This window comes from Pipra filicauda, unplaced genomic scaffold (genome assembly GCF_003945595.2).
Source record: "Pipra filicauda isolate LSUMZ 115617 unplaced genomic scaffold, ASM394559v2 scaffold211_size2331000_pilon, whole genome shotgun sequence".
Taxonomy (NCBI): domain Eukaryota; kingdom Metazoa; phylum Chordata; class Aves; order Passeriformes; family Pipridae; genus Pipra; species Pipra filicauda.
Window position 1 is genome coordinate 1,749,539 of NW_024104323.1, and position 12,469 is coordinate 1,762,007.

General features: G+C 41.2%; 1 protein-coding gene across 5 annotated transcripts in view; it reads left to right on the forward strand.

The window, feature by feature from the left end:
- The window catches only part of BRIP1 (BRCA1 interacting protein C-terminal helicase 1), a 95,883-nt gene that overhangs the window by 898 nt on the left and 82,516 nt on the right, over positions 1–12,469 (forward strand). For 4 of the 5 annotated variants that reach the window (XR_005563470.1, XM_027744936.2, XM_039381069.1 and 1 more), the window contains 8 exons: positions 428–556; positions 1,204–1,315; positions 1,776–1,970; positions 2,240–2,367; positions 3,196–3,330; positions 9,104–9,397; positions 9,843–10,064; positions 10,330–10,529. Coding sequence is in view for 4 of the 5 variants with exons in the window: in XM_027744936.2 (XP_027600737.1) it covers positions 464–556; positions 1,204–1,315; positions 1,776–1,970; positions 2,240–2,367; positions 3,196–3,330; positions 9,104–9,397; positions 9,843–10,064; positions 10,330–10,529 (1,379 nt within the window). In the remaining variant the exon portion in view is untranslated. The remainder of the gene's footprint in view (positions 1–427; positions 557–1,203; positions 1,316–1,775; positions 1,971–2,239; positions 2,368–3,195; positions 3,331–9,103; positions 9,398–9,842; positions 10,065–10,329; positions 10,530–12,469) is intronic. The other variant, XM_039381068.1, reaches the window with a different exon arrangement.

The following is a 12,469-nucleotide window of genomic DNA, read 5'->3' on the forward strand; positions in this document are numbered from 1 at the left end:
TTGACACTTGTGTCTTTGGAGTTTGCAGTGTCTTGGAGTTCAGGCTGATGGAGCTGCAGAATTGAAAGACTGGCTGATATTCAGTAACTAAAAATCCTAAAGTACTTTTTCCCTGTGGCTTTGAGTTTTTATCCCAACGATCTCCAGTCTGGCTGATGGAATCTGAACTGGTGTGTGCAGTTCATCGTGGTTTTATTTAAATTGCTGATGTTACTCACTAGCTGGTGGCAGGTTGTTCTTGTTTGGGATGAGGACCAAGTCAGAACTGCTGATGTGTGGTGTGAATTCCTGCATTTCAGTTCTGTTGTTGTCCTGAACTATTACCAGATTAACTGCTTCTCCATGTTTTTATTTGTTGTTATATATTGTTTCAGGCTTTATCTGGTTGTTACTATTGACTTGCTAATAGTATTTTTTTTAATTGCAGTTCTAAACCTGAAGTAAAGGGGAGGAAGAAGTGGCAATGCCTTCTGAGGGGGCAGAATACACCATTGGGGGGGTGAAGATCCTCTTCCCCTGCAAGGCTTACCCCTCCCAGCTGGCTATGATGAATGCTGTGAGTACAGTTTACACTGGCATTTCCTAAACTAAGAGTGTTTACCACTATTTGGAATTCCAGTTTCTCTATCAGAACTTAAAAAAACTGGAATATTAAATTCAGAGCCTCCAGTGTCTTGAGAATTTCAGTTGTAACAACTGACTGTTCTCTGTGCTGGACAGTATCTGGAGCATGCCTAGGGAATGCTGAGGTACATTTTGGATTTATGAGCATTTATGCTAAGAAAGAAGTTGTGTGTTGTGTAATATATATGGTTATTTATCTAGATATGCTATTAGAGAAGATGTATATAACTTTGAGGAACAATGATTTAATAAAACATCTGTCTCTTAAACAGAATAATGAAATAGAGTAATATTTCAATAAGTTTTCACTTTTTTGGATTTTTTAAAAATGAATTGTTGCACTTACATGTAAACATTTTTAAGGAGTTTTAACCATTTCAAAATGTTTTTTTTTCTCTGTGGGACAAATGGTTTGGTTGTTATTATTATTATTAAAGGTGATTGTGGGGGTTGGTTTTCTACTTGTCACAGGACAGCAGGTGTCCTGACCTATTTTTAGAAGTTATTTCTAAGATAAGCTAAAGACACCTGCTTTGCTTTCTCTTAATTCTGGTTTTGCTCTTGTTGTTCTCCTTAAAGATTGTGAAAGGTTTAAATACCAGGCAGCACTGTTTGCTGGAGAGCCCTACAGGGAGTGGGAAAAGCTTGGCATTACTTTGCTCTGCATTATCATGGCAGCAGTCTCTGCATGGTGAGTTTGTCTCAGTGGCTGTTTGCACAATTTTTGATACCAAAACAATGAGTTGCTACTGTTTATCAGCCTTTAATTTAATTGATCAGCCTTGGAGTTCAGGTCTTTGCCCACCATTACACATCTCACCTTACTGGCAGCACAAAGCAGGGATGGCCAGTAGTGCTGAGGGGGATTTAGGTCTCATAGGGGAATTATTTGGCTGCTGGAATTTTGGAGGAAAATCCTTGTGGGTTGCAGTGATGTGGATGAAGGAGAGAGGAGGTTTGGATTCCTGCAGGGGGTTACAGCCTGAAGAACTGCAGTTCTTCAGAGGGTGGTGGGAACTTGGGCAGCTTTGTAGAGACACCAGGTTTACCACTGGTACCTGAGCTTTCACCTGCACTGTTCTGCAAGTCTGGTTGTCCTGTAGAGCCCTGAGTGGTTTTAATGAGAGCCAAAGCCTGTGTCTGTCCCCCAGAGAAATCCCTGCTGAGCTGCTCCGGGGAGAAGGAGGACAGGAAGGCAGAGACGTCCCCCCTGTGCCACTGCACCTGTCATTCCCAGGCCAGGAGCAACGAGGCTGCAACAAGTGTCAATCCTGGGGCTTCCTGTCCTTCCAATCACTGTGAAATGGGAACTTCCATGAAACCTGGAAGCCCCCTGCCAAACACAGGTAACTTCATGCACAGGCAGCTAAAAATCTGTTCTGGACATACAATTTGTAGCCTGAGTTGTCAGGTTTTTTTCCTTTCTAGCCAGGGGTGGTTTTTTGCCTTCATAATAGAGTACTACATATTTCTGCCCTGCCTGAAATCTGTGTGGTGATTAATGGCTCTGGAAATGTCCAATACAGTTACCTACATCAGGTGTATTTAAAGTAAAATCTGGTTTTTAATTGCTGCCCTTATGTAATGCCTTCCTTTTTTCTTTGATGAATTACAGAATGTAAGGAAAATGAAACTCTGGCTTCGAAATTGGCTGCCAAAAAGAAGTTATCTCTCCATGACAGTGAGAATGATGATTTTCAAGTGGACAGGAAAAGGATTCGTCCTTTAGAAACAGAGCAGCAGGTGAACAAAGTTTATTGGCTGTAAAATAATCCAGGTGGAGCTAAACCAAGCTATTAAATACCAATGAGTGCTACAGAGAAGGGTGTGGACAATAATTGAGTCATGTCACAGTTCAGATTGACAGGTTTCTGTTCGTTTTTATTGTTACTCATTACAAAAGAGTCCACTGTTGCATTTAAACGTTCATAATACCCTGTCTTAAACTATATCCTGCCTATTTAAACAAGTAATATCCCCAAAATATATTCATCCCCAGCTGATCTGTGATATTAAGCCAAAGTATTACATTCTAGAGTTGAAAGTGCTCTTGGAAATGAGTGTTAGAAATTCAAATAATACAGAGTTCTGGTTTCTAGCCTGTCAGATGTTGGTATCTCTGTGTGGAGTGCAATATTTCTGTTATGTTTTCATCTGTGTCACTGTTGGTATCACATGGCTGAGGACTTGTGCACTTAAACAGCTTTTACATTGCTGCAGAGCACTTTTGATTAAGTTTTTACATCAGTATGGCTTGAATTTATATTTTGGTTTTGTTGTGGAAGTTTTCTGCTTTTTTCTTCATAGTGCTGTAATTTCTCTCAGTTTTGTAACAGTGAGAAAATAAAGCAGAAGAGCTCAGCAATAATTACAGATTTTTTTGTAATTAAAACTTGAGAGCTTTCCCTAATGACTTTTGTGTGGCTCAGTTTGGTTGAGCTGTTAACAAACATTAAGGGTGCACAGTGTCACTAAAACAGCCTCAGTGGAAAAGAGCTGAACCAAAGCCCTGCCAGAGGGAGCACATCCTCCTGCCCAGGGCATTTATACACTGATTTTTTTCCCCAGCAGGTCAGAAAACGCCACTGTTTGGCCAGAGGAGTCCAGTTGGTTGATGCTTTAGAAGTTTATCACCAGAGGAAAAATGGAGAGCTCACTGTTCACTCTGAAAAAAGTGTGAAAACCTCTACTTGTTCTCCCCAAAGGGTAAGTAATGCAACAGTATCTTTTACAGCAGGAGGGGGAGTTCAGGAGCAATTAAAAACAATATTTGATGGCTCCCCAACAGCACCAAATGTGGCCCAGCAATTCAGCCTGTCAGTGTGTGACAGCAGTTGTACAGCAGCTTTGAATTTATATTTTATATTCCAGCCTCTATTAGATTGGTGACATTATGGAAGAAATTGCAACTGGGACTGTGGAAATTAGGTGAAATCAGGATTTGTAGGTTTTGTTGGGTTTTTTTGTTGTTTTGAGGCATATATAGTGAAAAGCAGTATTTAATATTAACATGTGTGTCTTTTAGGCTTTTAAAAAAATAGCATGGAGAAAGCTGGACCTGATCATTACAATATATTATAACAAAAAATGAGGAATGAATGAATGTTGCACATGGTTAAGAAGAAAAGTCCTGTGTTTTACTGTGGTAGATTTACATTTTGGGGTGGTGGTGGTTTGGTTTTGGTTTTTTATTACCACCTTCTGTAGCAGAAGTATCACATAAGAATTTGAGATGCAAATATGCAGCTGTTTCTGCAGCTTTCTGCTGGGCATTTTTCTGTTTGAATCTTACTGATTTTACATAAATGTTTGTTGAAGTAAAACCAGGAGAAGAAGAAACGTGAGGCAGAGGAGAGCTGAGGGTGAGATGCCAGGTTTGTGAGTGATGCAGTTCCCCTGAAAGCTCATCAGGGGCTGGGACAGAATAGTTCTTATTGCTATTAAAATCTGGGAGCACACCAGGAAATCAGGAAATTGTGTGTTTGGGACAAATGTAAGAAAGGAATGAGGTCTGACCTTCGTTTCTTTCATCAGCACGGAAATCTCCTTTCTGCTTCCAAAAGACAAAGAACATTCACCCTTTCCAGTGTATTTGATGTTGGTTTATGGTAATACCCCTCTGTAGGTAACTCAGCTTCTGAGTGCAGGGGGTTTTGTGCCTGTTTGGAATTATGTTTGCTTTCCACATGCATTTCAGTTCTCCTTCCAGCAGCTCTTTGTATGTCCTAAATGAGCTGCTGTTTTAATCAGTGCAACCCAGAGCTGGTTTCCAGTATTCCATGCCTTTGTAAACACAAAGGAAGCCAAAAGCTATGGTATTACTTTAAGACACTGGGAGCTAAATATTTTCTTAACAAAAGTGAATCTGTGTTGCAGGTCATTTGATGGGAGGTAGTTTTTGTTAGTTTTGGAAAGCTCTGAAGACTTTTTGAGTAGGATTTGAAATGCTTTGTGCCGCTGAGCTTCAGCTGATAGTTTGGAATCCAAAGGCCAGCAGAGTGTGCTGTTGATTTTCAAATAAAAAGACCTTTCTTCCTTCCTTGATTGTAAAATTTCCTTTGGTGCTTTGCTGTGGGTATCTGGAAAACTCGATTTAAAACTTGTGGAAATTTCTTGCAGTGAAGAAAATTGAAAACTTTTAATATAGATCAACTAATTGTTAATAAAATACCTAAGAAAATAGTAAGAAAACTCTTCATTTTCTAAGGAAACTCTTTGTTTTAGTAGTTGAACTGCACCTGTGTGTGTTGTAATGTGCCCTCCATGGGGCTGATTTTGCAGATAGACAGTATATATATTAGATACTATTCAAACTGTTTGCTGCATCTTTAGAAAGAATTAGCCCAAGAAGAAATGAAGGTTTTTATTTCTGTTCGAGGTTCTTTTTAAGAATGAAAGGATCAAGTGTTATTTTGCTGTGATGAACTTTTCCTTTAGCACATTCAAAATCTGCCTGGTGTCAAGAAAGAGGTGCAGAAAGGCCTTAGTTGTGCCTCAGAACTACTGATGATAAATATGTGAGGTTTAAAACATGAAGAGCCCACAGCATGGGCTGTCAGGTATAGAGATGCTTTTGTAGTGTAGCTCATGAAATAAAGGCAACAGGGGGGTATGTTCAGCACTTATCATAATGAACTGCGTGTTTGGGACGGTACAATAATGTAATAATGGTATTTCCTTCAGCACTGAGGCAACCCTGTGTGTTACTGGAGTTAATCTTCTGCTTCAAGCAACTTTAGTTTCTTGTCAAGTCCTGTTTCTAGTCCAAAAGAGAGGTGGGCTGGTTGTTGTGAGAGGATCAGAGGTGCTGCCCAGTGTTGCTCCATCAGGAGAACACCTGTAGATCCTGGGGGTGAGAATCCAAGGCTGTTCTGAGCTGCCTGGGGGTCCATCTCTGTCCTCCTGCTGTTAAATCTTGCAGGACAGGGCAGTTCTGGTGTGAGCTGAAGTGGGAAATGATCCCCTGCTGGTGCTCTCTCGATTCCTTGTGTCACAGAATGGCCTGAGAAACTGGGGCAGCTGGGCTAAGGAAACCCCATTGCTAGCAGGTAAAGAAAGTAAACAGTAAATGGAGAGTAGTGTAACAAACACTTGGGGTATCAAAAAACAACTGTGAAAAGAATCTGTCTTAATGTGCTAGCCCATTGCAGTTTAACATATTGCTTACAACCTTCACAATGGGCCTTGAGTGACTTCTGTTACACATTCCAGGGGACTGGCAGCCTGGTACAATCAGGGTCTGCACTCCAGAACGGGCTAATTTACCACGATGGGCTGAAGAAAGTTGTGGATTTGTATTACAGGCTCTCACCTGACACCGTATCTGATCCCTTTTCTGCTGATTGACGTTTTGAATGAGCTCTTTGAAGCGGGTTCCAGCTTAATTAAAACGTTTGCTCGGCTAGCAGTGATCTGTGAAAGCCTGTGATAAATATTGAACCGGGTTCACCTGCTGGTGACTGGGGGAGCATAAACAGCTGCTTTGTGTGCTCGGCTCGGGAGGCTGCGGCAGCAGCAGAATGCTGGGCTTTGAGAGCTTCCAAAGGAGGGCTGAAAAGCTCTGCTAATGTCCCTGCTGATATCTGCCCAGATCGTGCTTGTGCCATATTTCACACAAGGGGCATTCACTGCTCCATCATTCACATGCCTTTGTAACTGGGAAATGGAGATGCAGATAGGAAGAACTCCTCTTACCTCTTTGTGTTTCAGGGATCACAGCCCCAGTGTTTGTTTAGCTCTATTTTACACGCAGGACAGGTCGGGGGACTCGATTATTCCCTTTTTAATCGGACTTCCACGTTTTGCCCATATAAATATTGATGTGATAGGCTGGTTTATCTCCCCCTGACAGCAGTAAAAACAAGCTGCATTAGCCTAAGGTCCATATAGGCTGGTATCTGATCTCTAACAGCATCTGTTACTGAGTGTTTCTGATTAACCACTGTAGAAAGCAGAGGAGAATCTTTCTTTTCCTCTCCCCCGAATGAAAATCTCCATTTCAGATTCCAACAGCTGTAAACAGGTTTAGCCCTGAAGCCAGAGGGTGTTACAAAGTAGAGTTCTCTTGTCTTAATATGAATTATTTCTAGTCAGCTTCCCCCCTAATTTTTTCATAGGTAAATTGAAACATTTTCTAATTTTATTACAGTTCAATCAGTATCTCTGTGGTATGAGGGTAAAAATTTGTGTTTTGAGGCCATACTGCCAAGGAAAATGCCAAATTGGGGTTACTTTGCTCAGGTGGAGAGTTCTTCCTTTGGCTACAGGAATGGGAGAGGAACCCCACGTTAGTTTGGCTGTGTGATATCCACAGCAAATTCTTTGTGTAGAAATACAGAATTAAAATACTTTGTCTTCTATAAAATTTTAAGACTTATTTGAAGAATTCAAATGCAAATTGACACACTTGAGAAACGTGCAGAGAACATGAACTCAGCTTTTAAACTGTGTTTTAACCGTTTTCCTAAAGTTTCTCTTCATTACGAAGAACCTTCTAAAAAAGTTTTATTTATTAATGTGTGTGGCTAATGGTGTCTGTGGCTTTCAGAATTGCTCTGACTACTGCAGGCAGTTTTATACTCTTTCTGGTTACTATAAAATCAGCCTCAGTTTACAACTTTCTCAATATTGTGGAGGGTTTTCTTGACATAAAACTTTTTTCAGAGTTAAAGGTAACATTTTAGTACTGGAATAATGGCTAAAGTGCTTCTTAATGCCAGTGTTACACCAACTACAAACCTTTTAAGCCAAACTTTTAAGGCCACCTGTAAAATACCCTAATTTATAAGCCTTACCCATGAGAACACTTTTAATTCTTTTCATAAAAAAGAAATATATGTGGTGTTTTAAGCCCATCATGGAAGAGCCTTCTGTTCCCATTTGTGTATATATTAATTTAAGCTGCGTTTTCCTGTTGTTCTAAGAACTTTTGCAAAAGCTGCCTAATTCATCCTAATATTTTTCTGTTATTTTTATTTGGCAAACTGAAGGTGAGGCTTAGCAATGGCAGGGGAATATTAGTGGTAAAGTGTCCTCTTGGCATTCTGTGTATTCTTTTTGCCTCTGAAAGCACCGTCTGACTTGAATAAAAACTAAAAGATAAGCCTGTTGTTAAAGGCCCTGCCCAGTGAGTGCTTGGGTTCTATTAATTGTTAGTGTGCTGATGTGGTTTTTATTATTTCAGGCTCCCATTGGCACTGGAGTTTTCTGTGTGAGCACACATGTAACATATACCATATGTCAGCTGTTTCCTGCTTGGCTGGTGACAAGAGCCCCATTCATAACTCTTCTTTTTATCCTTTCAGTGAATAAGTAATTATTCAATATAGAAGGCAGGATATTTGGAACTGGCTATTTAATGTGGCAGCACAGGGTAATGAAACCTGCTGTTCCTGGCAACCTGAGAGGGGAATGTAACAATTCCAGCATGGGTGTAACTTTAGCTGCTTTGAGGGCCTGTTTCCTTGGCACATCAGTGCACCTTTTATCCCCCTGAGTGGCAGCTCCGGGGGTGCCATTTCCAGCCCTTCTCTCCTGCATTGTGATATTTAATGGTGGACAAGGCTGAGTGGGACTGAGGGTAACGTGACCTCCCTTCTCCTCGGAGGGGAGGCTCTGAGACAGCTCCATCCCAGAGCTGGGGTGGAACACATGGCAGAACTTGGTTTGTTTGGAATGGATTATCCCTCCCTCCCCTTCAAATTGTATCTGAGCGAGCAGCAACACGTTGGGACCTGCACTAAAGCAAACACCACCTCTTTGGCAACTTTGAACAACTCCCTGTTTTTCACCTGGCCGTGGTTACTCAGGAGTTCCTGGTTTTCCATGTGTCCTTTCACATTAATTATTGCAACTTCACGGGGATGGTCCCAGTATTTCATGTTATGAAAGTTGGTGCTTCTCAGGAAGGGAAAAAAATGGCCTCTAACAAATATTTTACAGGATTAGGTTCTTTTTAGAATTATTCCCCATGTTTCTTTATTCTCCTAGTTACTGGATGGCCTTTGGCATAATGGCCCAGCAAACGTGTTTCTAAGGGAGAGTGTGTGACACAGTCTGCAAACTGATTGCCCTGAACTGTCTGGATTTCTACTGCTTTGAGGAAAAATGTTCTCAGTGTTTTAATTTGGGTGCCTGATCTCAAATTTCCTTCATGGAAGGTGCAGGACTCTTGTTCTGTCACAGGAGTGTCCTTGGCTGCAGTTTAAACGTGAGGAGTTTGTGTTATTCACATGTGTAAATATTCCACTGGATTAATAATTCTTTGTGATTGGGTTATGATAAAGTTGTGATTGCTAGAAGGGTTTTTTTAAGATTTTCAGGCACAACACTTTAATTTTGCAGCTTAATAGGCCAGCCTGTTGAACTATTGAGTTATCCCAGAGGGCATTTCCTAAACAGACCATAAGCACATTTAGCACATTCATCTCCCAGTGGGATTTTGTTAATTTTTTTTTTTTTTTTAAATCTTGGTTTGCAGCCTTCTGGCCCTTGCACTGAGTGTTCCTGCTCTTCTGGAAAAGAACCCACTAAGGATCCCAGTCACACAAAGAAGAAGGAAAATGGAGATCGCTTGTCTGTTCCCAAAATATTTTTTGGAACAAGGACTCACAAGCAAATAGCCCAGATCACCAGGGAGCTGAAGAGAACAGCCTATTCCTCTGTCCCCATGACCATCCTGTCCAGCAGGGATTACACCTGCATCCACCCAGTGGTATCCAACAGTGGGAGCAACAGGAATGAAATGTGTGTAGAACTGCTGGAAGGAAAAAATGTGAGTCCTTCAGTTTGAGAAAATGAGCATTCATTAAACACAGTCAAATTTAAGGGAGCTGAACAGCTGGATGAGGAATATTTTTTACTGTGTTGGTTACATGCCTCCTGATAATTTGGTTTAGATATTAATCATTAGAAAATGTAGATACGCTGTAGCCATACTGGAAAACTTACAATGATAGGATGAGTATTTATGGCAGGTTAGTGTTTTAGTAGGACTTAAATTGTCTTTGGGTTTATAGATGAAGAAGAAAAGTGCCCTTTACTGAGGTGCATTTTAGGAACATGGATTTGCCTGACATGATGTGCTTTTCATTCTTGTCTGACATGAAAAGTAGCTGCTAGAAATGTTCCCAAGGAATAGTCCAATGCATGTAACAACTTGGGGGATTTGAGCTTCCTTGGATTTCGTGATTTCTTGTACCCACTGTCTTTGCTTGCAGGGCAAGTCCTGTGCTTACTACCACGGTGTCCACAAGCTCAGTGAGCACCACGCCCTGCAGGCTGCCCATGGGCTGTACCAGGCCTGGGACATCGAGGACCTGGTGAGCCTGGGCAGGAAGCTTCATGCCTGTGCTTATTTTGCAGCCAGGGAGCTCATGGTGGGGGCAGACATCGTGTTTTGTCCCTACAATTATCTCCTGGACCCGCAGATAAGGGAGAGTGTGAGTATATTTGTAACAAAGATTGCAATAAGTGAGGTTAAAAAGAAATGAGAAACGTAATGTTCATTGGTGATGGTCAGCTGAGATCCTATTTATGTCCAAAATATTATCAACAAAATAACTCCTGGGGGTTTTTTCCCCTTGGTTGTGGAAATTGGATCAAAACCTGAAAACTTTCTGTTGCACCATGATGCAGAACATGTTAGTTGCTGTTTCTCCCTCATGTCTTTCACTGTTTTACCAGGTAATAATTTTCTTTTTTTAGATGGAGATCAACCTGAAGGGCCAGGTGGTGATTTTGGATGAAGCCCATAACATCGAGGACTGTGCTCGGGAGGCCGTGAGCTACGGGGTGACAGAGGCTCAGCTCAGGGCTGCTCGGGAGGAGCTGGATTTCATGGTCAGCAACAACATCAGGCAGAAGGATCATGGGCCCCTGAGAGCTGTGTGCTGCTCTTTGATAAAGTAAGGCAACTCTTTCATTCCTTTGCATCAATTAATAGTTTTTTAAATTACATTTAGGTTCCTTTTGCTGGTGTAATTTATGCAGTGGTGTTCTTCAACCTGTGCAGTCATCTGATTTTTGTTCACTTCAGGAATCCAGAGGGTGTTGATCTGTTAAGAAAACTACTGGTCTTACTTAAATGGGAGCATTGAAATTCTGGTTTGAAAAGTGTGTTCTGCTCTTGAATGGTGTGCTCATCTTTATGGGGCTTTCATGGCCTCCTGGTTCAGGATGAATATTTTGCATGGGGTGAATTTTTATATTTCACACGCTTCTGTTTGCTTATTTGACAAATAGCAGCATTATTTGGTCAAAGCATTAATTGGTTCACATTTATAAAATGCTTTCAGAGCCTTGCACGGGAAGTGTTTGGAGCAGGTTGGAATCTGTTCTTGGAATCAGATTGGAATCTGTTGAATTCTTCATGGCTGAAAGTGAATTTATCAGTCAGACCCTTTGTTTTCCCTGTGAAACAGCTGCTTGGAAGGGGAAGGCATGAACATGAGTTGAAAATTATGGGATGGGATGGAACAAAAGCAAATGGACAGAAGCCCAGGAAGAAAGAGGGGGTCAAGGGCAAAGTCTTTTGGGTGAAGTGGAGGAATCAAAAAAAGTGGATGATGATACAAGTGACTTTGTAGCTAATTGAATTCTGATTCAGTGCTTGTCACATCATCACTCTGGTGCACTTGACTTTGCAGCACAGCACAAGTAGTTCACCCTTTTCCCATCCTTTCTTCCTTCTGAGAGTTGATGTTTATGTGTCACAGAGACAAGTGACTTTTTCTGTTGTGCAGAAGCTAATTCTCTACCTTGGCGATTTTCAAATGTTAAATTTTAGCAGAAGATAAGAAGAGCATGGCTGGAGATTCGATTGCCTCGAGCTTTTTAACCTTATCAGGAAAACTAAGGTTGATTGTCTTGGCAAATCTGCCAAGAGCATGAAAAGCAGTTGTTGGAAAGCAGAGGCCGGGGTGTAAATAGCCAGTAATGGGTAAAATGCTGCTGTGTTGTGACATGGCTTTGCCAGATGCTTGGGGAATGAGGAAAAATCTTATTTCGCTTACAAAGAACCTGGGCCCTCATTCCAGAAAGCACTTAAGCACGGGCTTAGTGCCACGGGGGTGCTGGAGTGACCTTTGGGAGGAATTTGAGGATGTACCAGTGGAGCTGGCAAACTTTGCTGATGAGATGCACATTTACCAGGACAAATGACTTTGTTCAGTGGAATATGCTGTGTCAACAGTGGGATTTGCTGGTAGTGAGGGAAGCAGCAAACACACTTTCTGGAATCAGAGGTGTGTTTGTAACATCCATTACATCTTTGCCTGGAAATAGTGCATACACCGATTTTTCACTTCAAAACCATTGATGCCTTTCTGGGAATGAAGCTCATTTTATTTGTGCTTCCTGCTTTGCTCTAATAATAATTTAACAGGTATTTCAAGTAAATGCCTTCGTGTTGGATGGAATTCAGTTGAGAATTTGGGTGGGGTTTTTTGGTGGTGTTTTGCCATTAGGAAGGCCGTTGTGTTAAGTTTGTATTTGTGTTTATAGCATAACCATTTGAAAAGTGTGTGCTGGTGTTTGAGGTTCATGACAGGGAAACAGAAGTTTTACATTTCCTGAAGTGTTTTATCCATTGTAAACCTTTCATTTCTGTCGTGGTGACCTTTTCCCAGTTTCGGTTCCAGGTCTTTTGGATGTTACATTTGAGGAAATGGGGCCCTACCCTGGTGATGTTCTGCCTGTGTTTATTATCACCATTGCTTAATAAAATAAAGCAAGTTACAGCCAAAGAAGTGATTGTTACAACAGCATTTGGAGGGGTTTTGTTTGCATTAACCCAACGAAAGGCGAGTTTTATTTTAATTGTTCCGTGGCTCAGCTAATTGCAGTG